Source organism: Mesoplodon bidens, assembly GCF_964165515.1.
Source record: "Mesoplodon bidens genome assembly, chromosome: 3".
Classification (NCBI taxonomy): domain Eukaryota; kingdom Metazoa; phylum Chordata; class Mammalia; order Artiodactyla; family Ziphiidae; genus Mesoplodon; species Mesoplodon bidens.
The window spans coordinates 93,065,042-93,089,716 of record NC_138178.1 but is presented as its reverse complement, the minus strand read 5'-3'; the positions used below and the strand labels follow the sequence as shown (position 1 = coordinate 93,089,716).

The 24,675-nt window shown below is 41.6% G+C and overlaps 1 protein-coding gene across 3 annotated transcripts in view; it reads left to right on the top strand.

Annotated features, from left to right (window-relative positions):
* Positions 1-17,361, top strand: part of GANC (glucosidase alpha, neutral C) — a 74,752-nt gene extending 57,391 nt beyond the window's left edge. For all 3 annotated transcript variants that reach the window (XM_081227201.1, XM_081227202.1, XM_081227200.1), the window contains 7 exons: positions 1,844-1,908; positions 3,610-3,686; positions 6,979-7,053; positions 10,450-10,563; positions 11,793-11,905; positions 13,881-13,984; positions 14,580-17,361. In XM_081227201.1, coding sequence (XP_081083327.1) covers positions 1,844-1,908; positions 3,610-3,686; positions 6,979-7,053; positions 10,450-10,563; positions 11,793-11,905; positions 13,881-13,984; positions 14,580-14,689 — 658 coding nt within the window. In that variant the 3' untranslated portion in view covers positions 14,690-17,361. The remainder of the gene's footprint in view (positions 1-1,843; positions 1,909-3,609; positions 3,687-6,978; positions 7,054-10,449; positions 10,564-11,792; positions 11,906-13,880; positions 13,985-14,579) is intronic.
* The last annotated feature ends 7,314 nt before the right edge of the window (positions 17,362-24,675 follow it).

Here is a 24,675-nt window from a genome sequence, read left to right as displayed (position 1 = left end):
CTTAACTGCCTAAAAGAATTTCGTTGAAGGACCTGGTCCAGGAAGTACATTATCAGAGATATCTACAAGGAATATGAGCTAAGCATGGTAGGGGGAACATGGGGACTGAAGTCCTCTCTGTGTCCCATTGTCTCTGCATGGCCCAGCAAACATTTGTTTACCAAACATTTGTTTTTCCATCTCTGAGTGAATATCCTTCCTCCCCTTGGAAGTCCCAAACCCACTCCCTTCTTTTCTCAGGTGTTATATAAGCCTCAATTGCCTATCTTGTCCTTAGGCATCGTATTTTTATGGAACCCCCTCATATGTACATAATTAAATTTGATTTTCTCCTGTTAAATACTCTCATGTAAATTTAATTCTTAGACCAGCCAGAAGAACCTAGATGGGTAGAGGAAAGTTGTTTTTTCATCCCGACACCCACAAGCATCCTCTCATGAAAAACAACTTATTCTGCCAGGCTTAGCTCTATCTTACCCTTAGGGCTTTTCCTAGTGTATGAGTTATATTCTGATTCTATTTTGAAGACAGGATGTGAATACCAACTTTCTGGGTTAGAGAACAGTACACACGGAGACACACATAGTAAGTACATCAAGACCTCTAGATTAGCAGTTCCTCAGCCTGGCTCAGATCAGAATCATCTGAGGAGCTTTTGAAAAATACAGATTCCAAGGCCATACCACCAAACCTACTAGGAATCCCTTGGTTAATTTCCAGGGATCTATATTTGTTAGAAGTTTCCCTGGTGATTTTAGACATCAACCAGGTTTAGAGACCACTGCTTTGTTATATTTAGTAGAAAAGGAATAGATTATTACAAAGGCTAGTGAATAAACGAAAAATAAGTTTCTCTTATTAAAAAATATCTTTTCCTCATGAAATTGAAAATAATATTAGAACCATTAGGTTAATATCCAGATACATAGATATTGAAAGTTTTATGATTTTTATAAGCCCACATGCCTCCTAGTTGTGTACAATAACAATAAAACAAACTCAAAACCCACACAAGTTTCTGAAACCTCCAAAACTGTTGCCAGCTTGAGAACAAGAAAAACCAATTATTTTTATTTAAATAGGCAATGATTAACGATTCATGAAAAGCAGTGACAGAATGAAAAAATGGCACAGATTTTACAACACTAAAAAATTTGGTTTTACAAACATTTAGTTTGTTTTACACCAAACGTGTTAGGCATTTGGACTTGGACAAAGCTCCGATTCTGTCAGAGTAGTATTTAGTGCTCAACAATAAGAACGGGAAACTTCAGGTACCAGAATTCTCAAGCTTTCATTGAACCATTTAAGCTAATACATAGCTCTTTCACATAAGAAAAATATATAGTAATCATAACAAGTGCTCATAAAATCTTTTTTTTTATAAATTTATTATTTTTGTCTGTGTTGGGTCTTCGTTGTTGCATGTGGGCTTTCGCTAGTTGCGGCGAGCAGGAGCTACTCTTCGTTGCCGTGCGCGGGCTTCTCATTACGGTGGCTTCTCTTGTTGCGGAGCGTGGGCTCTAGGCGCGTAGGCTTCAGTAGTTGTGGCTCACGGGCTCTAGAGCACAGGCTCAATAGTTGTGTCACACGGGCTTAGTTGCTCCGTGGCATGTGGGATCTTCCCGGACCAGGGCTCGAACCTGTGTCCCTTGCATTGGCAGGCGGATTCTTAACCACTGCGCCACCAGGGAAGCCCTCATAAAATCATGAATCATACAAAAAGAGTCTTGGCTTTTTCCAATTTCCTTTGAATAGTTATAAAACTGAAAATGTAAGTGACTGAATTATAATAAAAATCTAATGATGTTGAAGTAAGAAATTTCTTTTTTCCTTTCCCCAGGCCTCTGTGGGTAGAGTTCCCTGATGAATTAGAGACTTTCGGTGTGGAAGATGAATACATGCTGGGTGAGCATTTCTTGATGAATTATAGTTATGATAAATACTTTAATGATGTTTTTCTTATTGTATTTTCTAGTGTAAGAATGCTAAAAAATCCCTAATCTCAAGAAAGCCAAAAACAAAAATAAAAGAAATTCCATCACCAAGATCTTTAGTGTATTAGTGGGATCACAGCTCTATTCTCTTGTCATGCAGCGCTTCACATAACATGTTAACTTCATATAAACCCATTTTATTTGTGGATGTAAGTTGGGATTCTTGTCTGGGTCCACTCCTAAGCCTTATGATACCACCACAGGGAAGGGAAGTAGAAAAAAGTAAATCAGATAGTAAAGACTCAGAAGAGCTTATTTCATATGCAAGATAGGGTTGTTTGTTTGTTTGTTTTGGGTTTGGTTTTTTTGTTTGTTTTGTTTTTTGGGTTTTTTGGTTTTGATTTTGGTTTTGGTTTTTGGGGGGTTTTTTGTTTGTTTGTTTTGATTGGCCTCTTCTTTAACAAGGGTTAACCAGATTTGGAACATGGAAGTTTATCATTTGGGGAATGGGGTCAAGAAGCCAGGCTCAACACAGAGTTGCCCAAAAGGTGAATTCCATTTCTAAAGAGTAGAAACCCCAAAATGTAAACAACCTATCTCTTTTGGTCTCCACTTGTCCTTAGGTCTCAAATTTCAAAGCTACTTCCCCGGAGAAAATTTCCCTGACCAAAATTGCTTCCTAATAATACCTAATTCCACCTGCATTAGTCAAAGTCAGTCCCTCTTATTATATAACTTTCATTCCATTTTGTACTTTCATCTTTTTGGTATTTGTCTTAACTCTAATTAATTTGTAATTACTTGTTTAATATCTGTCTTTACTGACTGTAAACTTCATGAGGGTGGGGACCATGTCTGTCTTATTTGTCACTCCATCCCCAGAGCCTTAGCACAGTGCCTGGGACTCAGGAGGAACTCAACGAATATTTGTTGAATTAAAGAGCAAATTCATAAATGGATGAATTTTACATACGGTGGTACCAAGATCAAAATGAAATTAATAGGGCTTCCCTGGTGGTGCAGTGGTTGGGAGTCCACCTGCCGATGCAGGGCACATGGGTTAGTGCCCCGGTCCGGGGAGATCCCACATGCCGTGGAGCGCCTAGGCCCGTGAGACATGGCCGCTGAGCCTGCGCGTCCGGAGCCTGTGCTCCACTACGGGAGAGGCCACAACAGTGAGAGGCCCGCGTACCACACACACAAAAAATGAAATTAATAATCTAGATTGCCTTTAAGAGAATTACAGGCTTCCAGTGATACCTGCCCAAGGAAGAGGACCTGAGTATCTATGTGGACCACACTTCTGGGTCACAGCTGTAGACTCACCACGTTCAAAGTCATGTATAGCAAACAACGAAGCACTTAGAGAAGTGCAATGGTGCTTTCAGATGACGGTTATGCACAAAATGAGGCTGTGCCAGACTTGTCAGGGTCCCTACCTGTAATCCTACTATACCATAGGAGGATTAATAACAGGTAATAATACAGTTACCTCTGAGCACCTGTCCTCTTTCTAACTAACAGTGCATCTCCCTGATGAATCATTGGTTCAACTCACTAAGATCTCTACCTTCAAGAAGTTCAGTTGAGTGGTCTTTGAAACCACAAAGAGAAGGGATGTTTTCAGACCTCTTATCATGATATTCAACTTTATTTCTTCTCCATTTTTCAGGAAGTGCTTTATTGGTTCACCCAGTCACAGAACCAAAAGCTACTGTGGTTGATGTGTTTCTGCCAGGATCAAATGAGGTAAAAGTAAATGACAAACATCCGCATACCTTACATGCCTCACGCCTCTTCCCTTCAAACTTGGTGGCTTAAAATGACAAAAATTTGTGCTCTCACAGTTCTGGAGGCTTGAAGTCTGAAATCATGGTGTCACCAGGGCTGGTTCCTTCTGGAGGCTCTGAGGGAGAATCTGTTCCATACCGCTCTCCTAGCTTCTGGTGGCTGCCTGCACTCCTTGGCATTCCTTGGCTTGTAGCTGCATTGCTTCAGTCCATGCCTCCATCTTCACAGTGTGTGTCTGTGTCTCCCCTACCATTGTCTCTTATAAGACACTTGTGATGTTATTTAGGGACCATCTGAATAATTCCAGATTACCTCCTTATCTCAAGATCCTTAATTTAGTCAAATCTCTTACCATAGAAAGTAATATTCACTCCGTCCAGGGATTAGGAAGCAAATATATCTTTTTGAAGAGCCACCATTCAGCCCACTACACTTGTCATTACTGATATGACAATAACCAGGCTTTTCTACAGAGTGCTCATGAATGATTTTCTTTCTGCTTGGTTTCTCTAGTAATTTGTAGTTCTGAAGGTGGGGCTCTTTACAAAGGTTCCCCTGCCAAGCAGAAACCCGAGAAAAAAGTTAAATATAACAACAGCTAAATAAATTGTCCTGCCAAGCATTTCTGCTGAGAGTTTCTCAAGTTGATTCTGACAAAGTGTAGGTTCCCATTGAGGAGAACTAGCTCCCTTTCTGACTTAGCCACAAATTTCTATAGTGACCTATTAACATTGCAATCACATTGTTGTGACTACATAACCTATTCCTTCAACACTATTTCCCAGACTGTTCTGTGATTGTTTCTCTTGCTACGTCTTCCCAAAGCCTGGGTAGGAGAGCCAAGCTGTTTCTTGCCAGAACTTTACCTTGCTGGTTAGCTAGTATTGCATCACACTGTGCAGGGAGCTATCTTAAGGCCTCGCTGTCACCTTCCCCGTGTTTCTGTGTGGCCCATTCCCTCTCCTGCGAATCTGTTTATTAGGGAGGGCTTCTCTGACACCCTGTTTAAGATTATAAACCGGGGCTTCCCTGGTGGCGCAGTGGTTAAGAATCCGCCTGCCAATGCAGGGGACACAGGTTCGAGCCCTGGTCCGGGAAGATCCCACGTGCTGCGGAGCAACTAAGCCTGTGTGCCACAACTACCAAGCCTGCACTCTAGAGCCCGCGAGCCACAACTACTGAGCCCACGTGCCACAACTACTGAAGCCCACGCTCCTAGAGCCCATGCTCCACAACAACAGAAGCCATGCAATGAGAAGCCCACGCACCCCTACAAAGAGTAGCCCCTGCTCTCCGCAACTAGAGAAAGCCCGCATGCAGCAGCAAAAACCCAATGCAGCCAAAAATAAATAAATAAATTTAATTTAATTTAATTTAAAAAAAGATTATAAACCACTCCCGCTGCCCCAGTACTGTCCAGCCGTCCTTCGGCCTTTATATTTCTCCACAGAACATGCCATTTTAAACATTCTATATATTTACTTTTATGTTTTGTTTAGTATTTATCTCTCCCATTAGAATGTTAGCTTTTTGAGGGCAGTGATTTTTATCTGTTATGGTCTCTGCTGTATCCCCAGCATCTAGATGGGCACGTGGCCCATAGTAGGCCTTCTGTAAGTACTTGCTGGGTGAGGAGCTTGGTGACTAAGCTCCGGGTCTGATCTACATTATGTTTTGTACCAGTTGTATGCTTCCTAGGCTGGAGATCTTTGAATATGGCACCAGAGCACACACTCTATACCTCTCGTTTCAGTTAGTTAGACTGGAAATGGTCGACAGGAAACCCCCAAGTATTGTTTGAATCCTTATTTTTTTTTTCTGTCTTTCACTCCCACCAGCTTTTTATCTAAAGCTAGTAGTATTCACCAAAGAAAGACATTACGAGAAAAGAAAGCTAAGACAGTATCCCTTGTAAACACAGACGCAGAAATCCTTGACAAAACATTAGCAAGTTGAATCCAGCCAAAGATAATACTTCATGACAAGGTGGGGCTGATCCAGTTGAATTAAGAGTTCACTGTAGCTAGCAACTGTCAGGTCACAGCCCTCTCACATTCACAGCAAGACAATGACAGATTCAACAGCCCAGCTTTACAAAGGCTCTGGTAATCCCAGGAGGTGAACTTGCGAAACAGACTCTGTGGCTGCCAGAAATTATATTGAACTAGAAGAGAGAAAAAGGTTTTGTTTTCATGCTGCTTCTGATGGTATCTTAAGGATTTATCCCACCAAATTACTTTGCAGGACTTTTTTTGGCACTTTAGCAAGTAAACCCCCTTGACAGGCCTCTCAGGTAAGAGTTTGAACCTCATCCCTGAATTGAACTCTGTTAGGAAACAATGACACTATAGTAGTAATCCAAGTTTCCATTTGTTTTTCTCTAAGATCTGTTTCCTTGTCTGACACTTTTTTTTCTCCTGCCTCATTTGTAATGTTTGCTTGCAATGTGCTTTTCTGCTTTGTTGTGGTTTTCTCTCTTCCATTGTCTTTTTCACTACTAGATCATTAAGTTTTTTTGTTTTTTTAAAAAATATATTTATTTATTTATTTTTGGCTGCATTGGGTCTTTGTTGCTGCACGTAGGCTTTCTCTAGTTGTGGCGAGCGGGGGCTACTCTTCGTTGCGGTGCGCAGGCTTCTCATTGCAGTGGCTTCTCTTGTGGAGCACGGGCTCTAGGCATGTGGGCTTTAGTAGTTGTGGCACATGGGCTCAGTAGTTGTGGCTCACAGGCTCTAGAGCGCAGGCTCAGTAGTTGTGGCACACGGGCTTAGTTGCTCTGCAGCACGTGGGATCTTCCTGGACCAGGGCTCAAGCCCGTGTCCCCTACATTGGCAGGCAGATTCTTAACCACTGCGCCACCAGGGAGGTCCCGATCATTAAGTTTTTATAAGCCAACTGGACTATAAAATCCATGAGGGCAGGTTCTGTGTCTTTCTGTTCACTCGTGTGTACCCAGCAGTGCCGGGCACATGGTAGATTGATCTATAAATAACTTTTGGATGGATGAATGGAAAAATGAATGGCCTTTTAGTCAGCTTAATCCGTCACAGTACTAGGTTTTTCCTTGGGGATATTTTTAAAAGCATATGTTCTTCCTAACTTCTACTCAAGGTGTTTTTTTTTTTTTAATTGTATTTATTTTAGCTTTCTGGTTATTTGAAATCCAGATAAATGGATGTTTTACTAAATAATGAAATTGTGAACAGAGTTGCTTATACACTCTTTTTCATTAGGGTCTGTTTCTTTTCAGGTCTGGTATGACTCTAAGACATTTGCTCATTGGGAAGGAGCATGTACTGTAAAGATCCCAGTAGCCTTGGACACAGTAAGTTATTTTCAGACTGTTATTTTTACCTATTGTGCTGTATTTGTCTACTCGGGCTGCCATGACAGGATACCATAGACTGGGTGGCTTCAACAACAGAAATTTCTTTTCTCACAGTTCTAGAGGCTGGAAGTCCCAAATCAAGGTTCCAACCAATTCAGTTCCTGGTGAGGGCTCTCTTCCTGGCATGTAGACAGACACCTTGCTGTGTCCTCACATGGCAGAGGGAGAGAGTGAGCTCTCTTGTCTCTTATAACACTAATCATTTGGATCAGGGCCCCGCTCCTATGACCTGATTTAGTCTTAATTACCTCTGTAAAGGCCCTGTCTCCAAATACAGTCACATTGGGGGCTGGGGCTTCAACGTGAATTTTGTGGGGACACATTTAGTCCATAACATGTGCCTACATAGAAAGAACCAAGGACATCAGTGTTCTGCATAATAACACATACATATGAAGACCGAATGTAGATTAGTGGTTGCCTAGAGCTGAAGGCAGGGAGAGGGTTTTGGGAGCAATGGGGAGTGACCACTAATGGGTATAGCGTTTCTTTTTGGGGTGATTTTAAATTGATTATGGTAATGGTTGCATGACTCTGAATATACTAAAAACCATTTAATTGTACACTATAAATGGGTGAATTGTATGACATGAATTATATCAATAAGGCTGTTAAATGTGAGAAAAAAATATAAAAAACATACTCTGATTTACATTTGTATGTCTAAGAAAAATAATAACACTGACAACAGAGAGTATACATGATGGTGGTTCCCACATACACCATACAGAATATTCTTCTACAACACCAAGTCAGAAAACATGAGTTTTTAGTTGGACCTCTAGGCCCAAGGGGAGGCTATGAGTTATGATTTTAGACTCAGAGTGGCCCATCTAGGCTGCGTTTCTGAAGGGAAGTTTGCTCCTACAGCTGAATCACAATGACTACCACAGGACCTAAGTAGTGTAAAGATTTATAAAGAGATACTGATGTTATTTTTTTAAATTCTCAGCAGCAATATGAACTCCATTATATAGAAAATGGTTTCAGATGCCAACTTGCAGATCTAGAAGAGACCTCACCATTCATCTACTTGAATCCCTCATGCTTACAGGTGAAGAAAGTGAGGTTCAGAGAAGTTAAATTCCTTGTCCAGGGTTGCAGCTAAATTGTGGCAGAACTGAGACAAGACCCCGGGTCAACTGAACACCTACCCCAGAGCCCATTCATACTAACTTACTGCTTCGTTCTTTGAAGGAAAGAAAAAGAATAAGAAGAGATTTGCTGATGAGGGTGGGGAGGTAGATGTGCTTTACTTCTTGCTGCTGACTTCAAGTCAAGCAGAGGGTGGACATCTTGACTACTTCCACCCTGATTCCCAGCTTCATGTATACAGCAGTCCCCCTTATATGTGGTTTCACTTTCCACAGTTTCATTTACCTTCAATCAACTATGGCCCAAAAATATTAACTGTGGGACTTCCCTGGTGGCGCAGTGGTTAAGAATCCACCTACCAATGCAGGGGACCACGGGTTCAATCCCTGGTCCGGGAAGATCCCACATGCCACAGAGCAACTAAGCCCGTGTGCCACAACTACTGAGCCTGTGTGCCTAGAGCCCGTGCTCCACAACAAGAGAAGCCACCACGATGAGAAGCCCGTGCGCCGCAACTAGAGAAAACCTGCGTGCAGCAACGAAAACCCAGTGCAGCCAAAAATAAATAAATAAAAATAAATAAAATTTTTTAAAAAGAAAAAACCCAAAAATATTAACTGTGGTCCAAAAACATTAAATGGAAAATTCCAGAAATATACAATTCATACGCTTTAAATTGCACTCTGTTCTGAGTAGCATGACAAAATCTCGCGCCATCCTGCTCCCTCCTGCCCAGGACATGAATCATCCCTCTGTCCGGCAGATCCACACTCTGTGTGCTACCCACCCATTAGTGTAGGGGAAATACCTTTATATAGGGTTCAGTACTCTCCTCGGTTTCAGCCATCCACTGGGGGTCTTGGAACGAATCCCCCGTGGGGAAGGGGGGACTACTGTATTCTTGCTTTTCTCCCCGCTTGTACATTACTCAGAGCAAAGTACAGGGCTTCACGTGATCCAGGGAGCTTCCTTACAGAGGATTGCACTGGGTGGCAGGGAGCCTACTGGGCTGTGCTGGCTGGGAATGCCATTCCAGAAGACCCATAGATAGGGGCCATGCCTACAACCCTGTTGTCAGAGTCACTTCAAGTGCCCTTGGTGGCTTCTATAGCAAAAGTTTCACAGTTTTACCCTCATAACTGAGTCAGTCACCCTGGTGATCAGGGAAGCAGGAGCAAGAAGGGTATAGGCTGAAGTAAGGACAACAGTCATCTTTCCCAAACCAAAAAACTACCATCTTTTTTTTTTTTTTTTTTCCGGCTTAGTCAGGTCTTAGTTGCAGCACATGGGATCTTTCGTTGCTGTGCATGGGCTCTTTATTGCTTCCCGTGGGCTTCTCTCTAGTTGTGGCGCATGGGCTCAGTAGTTGAGGCTTACAGGCTTTAGTTGCCCCACAGCATGTGGGATCTTAGTTCCCCAACCAGGGATCAAACCTGCGTCCCCTGCATTGGAAGGCAGATTCTTAACCACTGGACCACCAGGGAAGTTCCTACCATCTTTTATAAAGACATACATATGTACATCTGGGCCTGCTCATACAGACAGACAAATTCCCTCTTTAGCAGAGTCCTAGAAATAAACCTGTTTGTTATATTGACAGGAAAATTAAAAATACAAAACAGGGGCTTCCCTGGTGGCGCAGTGGTTGAGAATCTGCCTGCTAATGCAGGGGACACGGGTTCGAGCCCTGGTCTGGGAGGATCCCACATGCCGCGGAGCAACTGGGCCCGTGAGCCACGACTACTGAGCCTGCGCGTCTGGAGCCTGTGCTCCGCAACAAGAGGCCGCGATAGTGAGAGGCCCGCGCACGGCGATGAAGAGTGGCCCCCGCTTGCCACAACTAGAGAAAGCCCTCACACAGAAATGAAGACGCAACACAGCAAAAATAAATAAATTAATTAATAAAAACTCCTACCCCCAACATCTTCTTAAAAAAAAAAAAAAAAAAAAATACAAAACAGGAAAGGCTACTTATAGGATAGTCAGAACAGATAATAAATTGATGAAGGGTGAGAAGTTTCCCTAATAATTTTAAAATGAACCATTTTTAGTGTCTGAACTCTTTTCCTTTCAATGCCAGGGCCCCCATTTTTGCCATTTCTGTGTTCACAAATTTATTTTGCCTTTGAGTCTGTACTTGTAACGAATGTGAGTCTTGTACAATGAAATATTTTAAAAGTCTACTTTGAAATTGCCTTATGTGAATCCTCCTTCTCTGAGAGTGTTGCTCTGTTTTAGATACCAGTGTTTCAACGAGGTGGAAGTGTGGTACCAATAAAGACAACTATAGGAAGATCCACGGGCTGCATGACTGATTCCCCATATGGACTCTGGGTGGCCCTAAGCACTAAGGTATTTGAAAAATGTTACTTTTACACATCTTGTTTGTTACTACTCTATCTCTTTACAGTTGTAGCCTTTGAGTATGTGACACTATGTAAAAGTGGTGAACCCCATCTATGGGATAGGTGCTTCTGAAGTTTATCTAGAAATCAAGGTTTTGAATCATTTCTTGTCTGACTTTCCTGGAATTATCCTTAAGAGTACTCTTAGAACTAGGAATAATGGAAATTTCCTCTAGGGCACCGTGACCCTTGGTGCTCTGCAGCTTGGCATTGATTACCACTGGACTGAAAGCTCATTGAGCCATAGGCAGCCTGACATGTGGATTAGCCCTGAATCTCAGTCTCCTGTAAAAGGGTCCTGTGTCTATGCAACATTCCAGGGACACAGTCTCACGCAGTGACTTCTATGCTCATCAGATGGCTCAAACAACTACAATCTCCTTGGGTAAATCTGGAAGGATCCAGAGTTGATCTGTCCTTTTGAGGAGATCTCTTGAGCCAAATGAGGCCTATAACAGATTCCTCTCCTAGCCATTTGCCAAAATACAGTGCCAAACACAAATCCTTACTCTTAAGCAAATATAAAATAATGAAGCTTTCTTTTTCTTACATCTTTCTTTTCAATCCGTTTCATTTAAGCATGTTTTCTTGGGTCAAACTATGGACCTCGGGCCCATGTGAGGCCATGGAATAATTACAAGAAACTCGAGGTCCATAGCACATGAAACGTTGTCAATAACAGTGAATTGCCATATGGAGTGCTGTGACATTGTCTGATATGCAAAAGTGGTCCTCCTACTAAAAGACAGTAGGAACTAGATACCGTTCTCTAAATGGAGGGTCTTCTAAAGATAGCTGATCTCATACATTGTATACCAATTTTTTCTTTTAATTTCATTTCCATTCTGTGAACTTTTCTTGACCTGTTGTCACCTTCTAGGATAGTATTTTGGGGGAAGCCACCTATGCCGCTGACCATACTTCATAGTTTAAATCTCTTTCAGCAAGGCCTAACTCTTTGTCCTCCTCTTGTGTGACTTGTTTATTCATATTATTTCACAAATGTGTATTAAATGTATATATTGTGTGACTGCTTTGTACAGCTTGAATATTAAGCAGTTGTTCAACATAATTTTTCATAGATTTTAAAATCTATTATTTCCTTTAGGGAGGCAACAGTCTTTTCCTAGAAAGCTATTACATAAGCACATTCTCTATCCATGATTCACTCTCCAGGGTTCTGCTGTGGGTGAATTCTACCTCGATGATGGTCATTCATTCCAATACCTCCACCAGAAGCAATTCTTGCACAGGAAGTTTTCATTCGCCTCAGGTGTTTTGATCAACAGGTAATGGCAGCTAAAAAAGCTGTGTGCTTTCTTAAATTATGCTATCCTTTTGCTATCCTCAAGTGCAGAGTTGCTATTTTAAGAAATTAATGATGAAGGCCACTTGTGGACTATTTTTCTTTTTTTCCCCCCCAGATTCATTAAGGTATAATTTTTTAAACTTTTTATTTTATATTGGAGAATAGCTGATTAACAATACTGTGATAGTTTCAGGTGCACAGCAAAGCAACTCAGCCATACATACACATGTATCCATTCTCTGCCAAACTCCCCTCCCATCTAGGCTGCCACGTAACACTGAGCAGAGTTCCCTGTGCTATACAGTAGGTCCTTGTTGGTTATCCATTTTAAATATGGCAGTGTGTACATGTCGATCTCAAACTGCCTAACTATCCCTTCCCCGCTGGTAACCGTAAGTTCATTCTCTAAGTCTGTGAGTCTTTTTCTGTTTTGTAAATAAGTTCATTTGTATCATTTCTTTTTAGATTCTGCATATAAGGGATATCATACGATATTTCTTTCCCTGACTCACTGCACTCAGTATGATAATCTCTAGGTCATTAAGGTATAATTTAGAAATAAAATTTTAATAAAATATACTAGTATAAAAATACAATTGTAATATATTTAAAGTATACAATGTGATGATCTGATATATGTACGCATGGTGAAAGTATTCCCATCATCAAGTTAATTAACACATCCATCACCTCACATGTTTAACCCTTTTTTTCCCCTTTTGATGAGAACACTTAAGTTCTACTCTCTTGGCAAATTTCAGTTATGCAATACAGTATTATCAACTATATTTACCATGTTATACATTAGATTCTCAAACCTTATTCATCTTATAGCTGAAAGTTTGTACTCTTTTACCAGCCTCTCTCTACTTCCCCCACCCCCCAGCCCCTAGCAACCCCCATTCTACTCTCTTGTTCTATGAGTTCAACTTTCCTTTTTTGAAAATTTTTTTACATTCCATATGTAAGTGACACCATGCAGTACTTATTGAATTTTTCAGTTCACTTCTTGTATTCTTCAGGTCTACATTTTGTTTGGTACGTTTTAATATTTTCTGTCTTCGTTGAAATTCTCACTTTGTTCATGCATTGCTCTCTGACCTTGGTGAGCATAGTTATTACCACTAGTTTGAACTTTCTATCAGGTAAATAACTTATCTCCATTTTGTTGAGGTCAGTTTCTGTAGATTAATCGTGTTCTTTTGTTTGGAACATATTCTCCTGTTTCATTTTCCTTGACTCTTTGTGTTGGTTTCTCACATTAGATAAGACAGCCACCTCTTCCAGTCTTGACAGACTGGTCTCATGTAGGAGATGAACCTCGTCGATCAGCTGGGCCTGAGCTCCTTGTTGTTTATCAGACCTTTGTGATTATCCAAGCTGCCACCTTTGTCTTAGTGACTCACAGTTGTTGAGGATGTGCTGAGGCCCATCCGTGTCCCAAAGGGGCAGATTTTAGTCAGCACCTAGTTGCAGACTGATTAGAACACTCAGGCAGTAGCTGGGAAAGTATGCAGTCAAATCCCTTCCAGGGAGAACCTGTGAGATGGATGTTTTTGCCTGCTCCCTCTGCACTGAGCCCTGGGGGGATAGCCACACTGCCTATTAACAACTACTTCTTTATTTGCTATGATTAAGCCCATTGGCTATCAGAGCTAGGTGATTTGAGGGCCATCCCTCAGGTGGGAGCCTTGAAAGGAGGGACACTAGAAGTGTGGTCCAAACCCTTCACTCTTCCTGGAGAAACCAGGAGTTGGGGATTCCTTCCCAACTGTATGGGACTATGCCAGGGGTGGAGGTTATATGGAGAGTGTGTCTCAGCCTTTCCTAGAGCTGAAGGCAGGGAGAGGGTTTTGGGAGCAATGGGGAGTGACCACTAATGGGTATAGTGTTTCTTTTTGGGGTGACCCCTATTCCTCTCCTTCTCCTAATACCATTTGTTGTATCTATTCCAGTTGTGCTGACAAGAGGGGTCATTATCCCAGCAAGTGTGTGGTGGAGCAGATCTTGGTCCTAGGCCTCAAGAAGCAGCCATCTTCTGTGACCAGCCACTCACCTGGTGAGGAAACAGGCCATTTGTTTTTGTAAACAAAGAAGTATCTGCAGTGAAGAGATGATTAGTCTAAAACTGACATAATGTGCTTAGCCAAGTGGACTCTGCTCTGTCTGGCAGGAGTCAAATATACTAGTATCTAGAGGGCGTGAGGCCATCCTGCTTCTCTTCATCAACTGGTCTTTCTGCTCATTGTAAGCAGTTAATATTTTCCTAAAGGAAATTATTTGGGATGAAATAATATTGTAGCTTCTCTGAATATTTTTTTTAAACTGTAGATATCTGAAGTCCTGGGGAATCCTGCTCATGGAGTTTATGGAGTTTCTTAAAGGACATGGGATAGGATATATCCTTGTTTACCTACTGAATTTGTTGGACAAATCACTTTGTTCCTTAGTTTGTTTTCAATCAGTCTTGCACTCAAAACAGTGGAGTGTTTCATGTTTTAAAATTTCATGGAAGTCCATGGGTACAAGTGCTATTAATTTGGATTCTCCTATATGGGGCATAAGGTTTTATAACAGAGTCAGAAACATTTTAAATTCAAAATTTCTCTCCTAGATGTTCATCAAACTTTCCCTTTTACAATTTTGATATCTAGATGGTAAAGCTCAGCCTGTGGCTTTTACATATTGTGCCAAAACATCCACCCTGAACCTGGAGAAGTTCTCACTGAACATTGGTGCTGACTGGAAGATCCAAATCCAGTGACAGAGCAGTGCACCTGGTGACAAGTGCAGGGAGCAGCTGCACCTTTCTGCCTTTCCAGGGGCCTTTTTTTGCGATTTGTGCTGCATGCTATTGACTTCTCTGGCTCAAAGTCATCTTTCATAAGTCATCAGTTTACTAATGAACAATAGCTTTCAGATTTTTCAGATGTTACATTTTTAGATGTGCTAATAATACTCTTTGGGTCACACATACCCTCTTCTCCTACATGCAAGTGGCCCAGAGACATTTATAGCGTTCACAGATCTCGCATTGCTCCTTGGGCCATGACCTGTGGTATGCACTCTTGCCCAGTGGGCAGCTTCTCTTTGAGCACAGCTGGATGGGTTTGTTTTATGTGAGAAGTGGGCCAAGCCCACCCACCTTGTGGAAGCTTGTCTCAGTCCATGTGGCAGAGCCACTCGGGCTCCAGCAGCTGAGCTGCTCAAGGCCTATCTCCAAGTGGACAGCAGCTTCTGGTGCCCCCCCCACCCCAGTTATCTTTTACCCACTTAGACCTGGACAAGACAACCTTTTCTGCTTGCAGTGTATTCACTGCAGCAACAGGGAGTTACTCTACCCTAGAGACTGACTCAGGAACACAAAGGGCTCTTTTCCCTGTCATGTTTTTTGGGCTCCAAAGTTCCAAATTAATCTCCTTAAAATTCGAATTTCTTTATATTAATTTTTTTATTAAATACTGTCCACTAACCAAAGCTTATTTATAATATGAGTAAGCTATAATTAAAAATAATAAAATAATTACCCATGTCCCCACCCTCAAACTTCAGAAATCGTACACAGGGCCGGGATGAAGGTAGGCAAGTAAGGCACTTGCCTGGGGCACAAAATTTAAGGGGATGCCCCAAATCACAGTAATCAAAATAAATAATATTTTAATGCAACATTTTTAAAAATCAAAATTAACAGCAAAAAAAAAAATCCATGATGAACAAAATATCAAAATTTTAAATAAGGACAGGATTGACAGTACTGCGTTTTACTTTTGCCTCAGACTCTAGTACAGCGTGGCGTGGGCTAGAACACTACACCATGCCAGTTCCCCAGGATGCTCCCCAGGGACGCCCTGCAGCCGCAGCATCTGCTGGGGCAGTCACATGTCCTCAGTACTGCTCAACATGCACATTTGCTTATCAGGCTTCTTCCACTCAGCAGCTTGCCAACTGCCACCTCTATGCCTCTGTTCCCTGGGTCCCAATATCCACGGTCTGCCCTCCACCTATGCAAATCCTACCATCCATCCAGGCCCAACTCAAATCCCACTTCCTCACAGAGCCTTTCTAACTACCGTAACACCCTCAACTCCCCTTTACTATGAGCAGTGATTTTGCCCTTCTCTGAAATGCTGCCCCACTTATAATATGCATTCTGCTTAGCATTCTCAGGGATGGCGCCTCAGTGTTTCAGGTTTGTCTGTCTTGTTCCCCTACTAGATTTTATGTTCTTCAAGATCATGTTTTATTTTTCTTATATCTGCCAGAGCACGATTATACTTGGCTTTTAGTAATGGTTGGCTGTAATTGGTTGACTGATGGATTTGATTGATTTAAAATTGAGAATTGAATGTATTTGTTTCTGATTTACTTTTCTGACCTAGGACTCTTCCCTCCAGATATAGTAAACATTACACATTTCCTCGTGGACACGTGATTGTATCAGTTGAGATTTGAGCTTTGCACCATACATAAGCGTACATAGACATATACAGATTCTTTGCTCCTATTTCTGTAAGTTTTGCAATTAAGGAGAAAGGAAGAAGGCTCCATTAGCTGAAGTCCTATTTCCCAGCTTCAAGTTTCCCTTGCCAAGCTAAAGTAAGACTTAAACTGAAAACTGAATGCTCTTATCTAATATAAATGATGGTTTTTAATAGCACTTAAGGCTGAATAATTAAGACCTATCTTCAGTTCAACATTTATTACGTGTCTATTCATCCATTTAAAATATTTTTGGAGGAAGGAATGAAATAAGAACTTTAGAGTAGGTTAGTGAGGAACTGCTCTGTCTTGACCCAGAACTATCCTGAAAGGTTTATCTAGATACATTGAATGGAGATATATCCTGGGTGTTCTTAAATGTTCTCTGCTCTTATTGCTTCTCACACTTTACCCACCTCCTGTATCTGAAGCTCAGGACCAGAGAGCTAAGCAGGCCTGAGTTGGCTACAGTGTTGAGTTACCTTGTTGTGGCTAATTCTCGATATGTTTTCTCAGGAAACTAGATTTTATGTAAGAACTTAGAATCATTTTAACAAAGATTCAAACAAAGCTCTAAAATGAATATATAATGTTTCTTTCCTTTAAGACTTAAATGCCAGGGAATGAGTTGACAAATCAGTTTAAACGTTAGAAACTGCTCAAAAGAAATGTGGGCAAAGGTAACTCATAAAAGAAATTGAAACAGGCAAAATAAGCATGAAATACACTCAGCATTATTAATATTCAGAGAAATGGGGGCATCCATGATTGGCCAAGATTAAAATGAAAATGTCCAGTGCTAATGTTGGTGTGGGGAATAGGCATTTTCGTGCATCATTGGTGGAATTATGCTAAGTATAATCTTTCTGGATGGCAATCTGGCAATAGCATCAAAATTTTAAATTTGCATACTTTAACCCAGAAATTCCATTTCAAATAAATCAGATAAATTGCTCAGAGCTACTAATTGTAATGTGGTTTATACTATGGAAAACTGGAAATAAACTAAATGTCCTTTATCAGGGGATTGGTTAAATATAGCCCTTTCATACAGTAGAATATTATGCAACCATTAAAATAACAATCTATATATATCAACATAGAAGTATGTTTTTGATAAAATGTTTACTGAGTGATTTCATTTATGTAAGTTTATAATAAACAGACCAAAGCTGGGGACTTCCCTGATGGTCCAGTGACTGAGACTCCGCGCTCCCAATGCAGGGGGCCTGGGTTCAATCCCTGGTTGGGGAACTAGATCCCACATGCTGCAACTAAGAGTTCACATGCTGCAACTAAGAGTTCACATGCCGCAACGAAGATCCCACACGCAGCAACAAAGATCCTGCGTGCCGCAACTAAGACTTGGCGCAGCCAAATAAATAAATAAATTAATTAATATATTTTTTAAAAAACCAGAATTGAGGCACATCCTATACTGCCCAAAATGTGAAGGCCATGAAAAACAGGTCTGAGGAACTGTTCCAGATTAAAAGGGGACTAAAGAGATATGACAACAAATGTATGATCCTGGGTTCCATCCTGGAACTATAAGGTACATTACTGGGACAGTTGGCAAAACTTGAATAGGATCTTTTGATTACATGGTAATTTTCCTAATTTTGAGAATTGTACTATGATTACATAGAAGAATTTCCTTATTTTTAGGAAATACATACAGAAGTATTAAAGTAGCATAGCTCTGACTTACTCTCAAATGGCTCAGACAATAATTTATGTATGTATGAGAAAAAGAGACAGAGACAGAGAGAGAAAATTGGCAAAATGTATTAAAATGTTATAACTGAAGAATCTGCATGAAGGGTATACAGGAATTTCTTACACTATATTTTCAACTTTCCTGTAAGTTTTAAACTGTTTCAAAGCAAAAAGTTTTAAAAACAAAGATGCTGGGCCATATCTTCCTAGTATCTAATAGCTTTAAAATGTTTGGTTTCTATTGTTGTAAAGGCTTATAAGCTGTAGCATGTAAAATAGGATGAAACAAACGGAGTTAAGAATGAACTCCAAGCCACTATGGAGAACAGTATGGAGGTTTCTTTAAAAAACTAAAAATGGAATTACCATATGATCTTGCAATCCCACTCCTGGGCATATATCCGGAGAAGACTGTAATTCAAAAAGATACATGCACCCCTATGTTCATAGCAGCACTATTCACAATAGCCAAGACATGGAAGTAACCTAAGTGTCAATCAACAGATGAATGGGTAAAAGATGTGGTATACACATACAATGGAATATTACTCAGCCATAAAAAGAATGAAATAATGGGACTTCCCTGGTGGTCCAGTGGGTAAGACTCCATGCTCCCAATGCAGGGGGCCTGGGTTCGATCCCTGGTCGGTGAACTAGATCACACATTCATGCTGCAACTAAAGAGTGCACATGCTGTGACAAAGATCCTGCATGCCTCAAGTAAGACCCGGCACAGCCAAAATAAATATTTATAAGTAAATAAATTTTTAAAAGAATGAAATAATGCCACTTGCAGCAAACGGATGGACCTAGAGATTATCTTACTAAGTGAAGTAAGTCATACCGAGAAAGACAAATATCATATGACATCGCTTATATGTGGAATCTAAAAAAAAATGATACAAATGAATTTATTTACAAAACAGAAACAGACTTACAGACATGGAAAACAAACTTATGGTTACCAAAGGGGAAAGGGGGGGAGAGGTAAATTAGGAGTCTGGGATTAACAGATACACATTACTATATATAAAATAGATAAACAACAAGTGCCTACTGTATAGCACAGGGAACTATATTGAATATCTTGTAAAAACCTATAATGGGAAAGAATCTGGAAAAGTATATGTATATCTGAATCACTTTGCTGTACACCTGAAACTAACACAACATTGTAAATCAACTATACTTCAATTAAAAACTTTTCTAATAAAAATAAAAAGAATGAACTCCAGTACAAGAAAACACCTTAATTTCTGATGCAGCAGACCTCTTCAGAATCATCAGATCAGCTGTTCTTCACCAGAGAAATGCCGGGCCAAGCCAAGCCCCCTACTTCAGGGAACACAAATACCACCCTTGGAGCACTAGGCCAGCAGCCCCTGACCTCACACCACCCACACTATGGCAGCGCTGTACGTGCTTCTATATGTGCTTCCCCACAGAGGTCCTGTCTGACTGCAGGAGCTGACCATGGAGCTTTCAGGAAGGTATTCACACTAAGAAATAGAATGGAATACATGTTTATGGCAGGCATTTATTTAGGGCAGATGCCCTGTATAGTGGTCAGGGAAAGTCCTTCATGCATTTGGAAGGCCAGTTTTGTCACCTTCCTTCTTTTCCCAGGTCTAAATCATCCTGCGGATCCTGGCTATAGTGGACCTGGGGTGGTCAGTTCCTGACAGAAGTGATCCCAGGATGTAGATTCCAGTTTGACCAGGTACCAAGACATTCCCTGCCCTAGAGGCCTAGTTTCTTTTTTTATTTTTTTTTAATATTTATTTATTTACTTGGCTGCACCGGGTCTTAGTTGCAGCATGCGGGATCTAGTTCCCTGACCAGGGATTGAACCCGGGTCCCCTGCACTGGGAGCACGGACTCTTAGCCACTGGACCACCAGGGAAGTCCCAGCTGTTTTCATTTAAATGTACTATAGGACTATTTATGTTCTGGGGTACAACTCACTTTCAGAACTAAGTGAATTCTAGGGTCCTGGTCCCACACATCAACATGACCAGGGCAAGTTCCAGATTGGGCCATTCTCCTAAAGGCTCCCTAGAGTGGAAAGCACAGCTCGTCACCGTGAATTTGCCTTAAAGTTGTGCTGAGTCTTACGTCCTGGTTAACTAATACTGGCCTATCAGATTGTTGTAGCCATAGGGAAGACCACAGTTCTGGAGTTTGGTCTGCGTACAGAATTCCTTCACCTTTTCACATCCTTTTCAGTATCAGTGTATCATAGTGATAGGCAGCAGAAACACAGTCAAAACACATAAATATTTGGAGTGTAATGGGTTTTAGCTCATAACTGACCATCTTACCTAAAAGCCTTCTTAGTAATGGAACTCCTATGACAATATCAAGCATTCCACTCTGCTTTTAAGATTTCCATCTACCTGGGCTTCCCTAGTGGCGCAGTGGTTGAGAGTCCGCCTGCCGATGCAGGGGACACCGGTTCGTGGCCCGGTCCGGGAAGATCCCACATGCCGCAGAGTGGCTGGGCCCGTGAGCCATGGCCGCTGAGCCTGCACGTCCAGAGCCTGTGCTCTGCAACGGGAGAGGCCACAACAGTGAGAGGCCCGTGTACTGCAAAAAAAAAAAAAAAAAAAAAGATTTCCATCTACCAAACCCTCTGAATGCCCAGCATAATTCCAGGGGTTGCGGGGGGGTGGGGGGGGAGTGGCACTCTAGACTAAAATAACTTCTCAGTCCAGGGGATAGAAAGCCATCAGCAACTCCACTGGAAACAGATTACCATATTAACCGCAGACAATGGGGGCCATATAACTCACATTCTAGCAGAAATAAAGGAGACACTGGCATCTGATATCAGATCTGCCTGTCTTATGACCAGCTAAAGACTGCAGTGCCACAACAAGGCCAGCCAGAGTCAGACAGCTGCTTCTTGACTGTTGTTTTCAACACGGCTGATGGTGTTAGATTCCACTCCCATCAGAGCTAGGGGAAGGGAAGCCCTGACTATTTATATGCAAGGATCCAGAGATCTTATGCCTAATGCACATCACTGGAGTCTCAGTCATGCATTTATTCCTTCCCTGGATATCAGGAGACCTGGGGTCTAGTTTGGTTCTGTAGTGAACTGGCAGAATGACCTTGACCATGTCATTTAATCTCTCTAGGCTTTGGTTTCCTCTTTTGTTCAAGAAAAGAGATAATCTCTAAAATTCTGTGAGTTTCCCATGACTTAACTGTAAAAATAGAGCAGATATCTCAAGTTTTCTCAGCTGTAAAATGGGATTAATCAAACCTGCAGGGTTGTGTACAGATTAAAAGTATTCCATGTGTATGGAAAGGAAAAAAAATAGTAACTTTACTTTGGAGAAACCTGGTAGACGCCACCTTAGCCAAGTACTCAAGGTTGATATCACCAGTAATAAAATACATCAGTGTCATGTACCCCCAGATCTGATTTGATGAGAAGGGTGCATAACCTCTGTGATATTCATCCCCCAAACCATAATCTCAGTCTAATCATGTGAAAGACATCAGACAAACTCAAGTTAGGGTCACTCTACAACATATCTGACAAGTACTCTTCAAAAGTGCCAAGTTCAAGAGAGACAAAGACTGTGGAACTGTCAGAGATTGGAGGATACTAAGGAGATATGACAATTAAATGCAGTGCAGATCAAATTCTGTAACAGAAGGGGGAAAAAAGCACCAGCAGAAACGCTGAAGAAATCAAAATATGTCTTGTAGTTCAGTTAGTGGTATCTTACCAACATTCATTTCTGACTTTCGATCATTGTACTATGGTTATGTAAGGTGTAAACATTTTAAGGGAGGCTGTTGAAGGGTATTTGGGGAATCTGTGCTATCTTTGCAATGCTTTTGTATGTTTAAAATTACTTTAAAAGTTTTTAGGGGACTTTCCTGGTGGTCCAGTGGTTAAAACTCTGCACTTTCAATGCAGGGGGCACGGGTTTGATCCCTGGTTGGGGAACTAAAGATCCCACATGCTGCGCAATGTGGCCAAAAAAAAAAAGAAAGTTTTTACAACTATGTGAAGTGGCTAACTCACAGTAGGCACTTAATAAATGGTAGGTGTTCTAATTATAAGCGAATGCATTAATTCCAACAGTGTTGAATCAAAGAAATGTTGGTGGAAGACAGTGATACTCAATCATTAACTGCCTTGTTGGTGCAACAGAAGCCATTCCAGCTGCAGATATTGCATGACCTTAGCTGAAATATGTTATAAAAATGAGTTCTTTATCCTTGAAGAGGCTCTGGGAATTGAAAACGTGCAGCTGTTTACATGCTCATCATCTGCCTTTGTTTGTGGGCTCAGATTGGATTTCTCGCTGATAGCATGAGTTTCTACAGCTGTGCAGCTGAATAAACCTTGAGTTTGGACCTGCTAATCTGAGAGGGGGTTTTATTCACATTTGGTAGAGCAAAATGAATAGCACCTTGCACTCTGTGTGTTTGATACAGTATTCCCATTGTGCTAGGACAAGAGGCTGATCTCCATCACACACCCATCTTCATTACCAAGGATGGAGCTAGCTTAGACAGCTGAGGAAAAGAAGGTCAGCTGTGTGGGGGGCCAGAGACGGCTCCTCCCCCGGGGCCAGATCAGCCAAGTTACTTTGATTGCATTGGCAAAGCAATAAGAAGTGGAAGAAATTTCTTCTCACGTAGGGAAATGTCATTCATGTATGTGATATACAACACATATTTATTAAGAACCTTCTATGTGCTTAACCCTTACGGTGCAGTGGGGACCCAGTTCCCACCTTCACAGAGCTTATAGTCCTGTGGGCAAACAGGAAGCTCAATAAAGAGAAACAATAAAATGTGGGTCGGTCCTGTGAATTTCAAGGTGGTATAGTGCTGGGACTCAAACATATGATGGCACATATTATGGCGGGAGAAGGAAACTGCCCCCCTTTGCTTTCCATTCCATTAGTGAGTTTGGGGGTGGAAGTCAGTCTTTTTAGAGGCTCTTTTAGTGCAGGCAGATAGGCACGCCTCTGATTGGAGACTCTGTGACTACATGGTCCTGGGCAGATGCACTGTTCACATGGAAGATGGTCAATAAATGCTCATAAAGTGAAAGCTGATTTGTGCCAATGAGTAACTGTCATTCAACCTGATATAACCCAAAAATAATATTAACTTCGGTTCATCTCTAACATTTATTATGTACTTAAGAGAATCCTGCCACTATTTTAAATTACACAATTTGTTTAGTTTTTACAACTCAGTAACAGAATGACTATCATTATACCCATTTTATAGGTGAGAAAACTGAGACATAGGAAGAAAGGAAGAAGTAACTCACCTAAAGCTACACAGGCACAGCCAATGAGCAGCAGGCCTAGACTTTGAACCTAGGCAGTCAGCTTCAGATGCTGCCCTTCTCTATTCTGCCTCTCCAAGAGTAGTAATAAAGATCCTTGGGCATTTCCTTAGAGGGATGGGGGAATAAGGTGATGGTTCCTACAAGCTGCAACTCCAGACACAGGGCTCCTCAAAGCTGCAACCTCAGGGATCACGAGGCTGGCAGGACTCCCTATTTCAGCTGTCACTTCCTACCTTCTCTCATAGCCTCTAGCCTTGGGCTGATGAGATGGGCACATGGGAACAGGCAGAGCTGCAGTCTGGGACTAGCCTTCACTCAGCCACACTTGGAAAGTGGCCATCTCCTGACAGCCTGGGTAGCAGCTACCGTGAGTAGAAGACAAGGCAGAGGCCAGGCAGGCAACTTCCTTCCCCAGAGCCACTTGTGGTCTCATCTAAGAGCCCTGAAGCCAACTGTTTGGGTATGACATGCCAGGACTTGACGGCCAACCTGGCTCAGTATCCAATTCCAACTTCTGACTCAGATGCGTAATGTGGCACGCCTGAATGATCTGTACTCAGGTGCACTTTTTGTAGAAGATTTGGTCCCAGTGTTTATCTTGGGGGTGGGGAGAGACAAGGGATAGCTAGGTCAAGTGGGCAAGAAGAGACAGGGCTTTTCTCAACTGAGGACTCTGCTGAGTGGCATTTTCCACCCAGACAGTTTCACTGAACGCTGACATCAGAACATTCTAGAAGAGATGCCAAATCCAGTTGAATAATATTCCGATATCCTAGAATTTTAAAAAGTAAAAATCATGTTCTCAAAAATGCCTAGAACATTCTCCTAGAATTCAGTATCTCACATTCACCCTTGCAAGCTTTTTTCAGTATTGTTTTCCATTAATTTGGTGGCTAATAGTTTGATAGTCTGGATAACTGCCAATTCAATAATGGATCTGCCATTCTTTGCTAAGTTTCAGTGTTCAATTTACTCAAATATTCCCCTTTCATTTCCTGACAACACCAGAACTTAATGGCAACACAGGAACATCCCTGGCCAGGTCCTTCTCTCTCGAGCATGCAGTCGAGCTGCACTGCTAGCCTCTCTGTTGCTCTCATACTCATGATCTTTCTTCATGTCTATTTTTGGTTTTCCTGGCTCAGGCTTCTTCGGGCCACTGAAACACAACCCTCACTTTCTTTCTCTCCCTCTGGCATGTATGCTGCTGGTAGGAGCCCCCT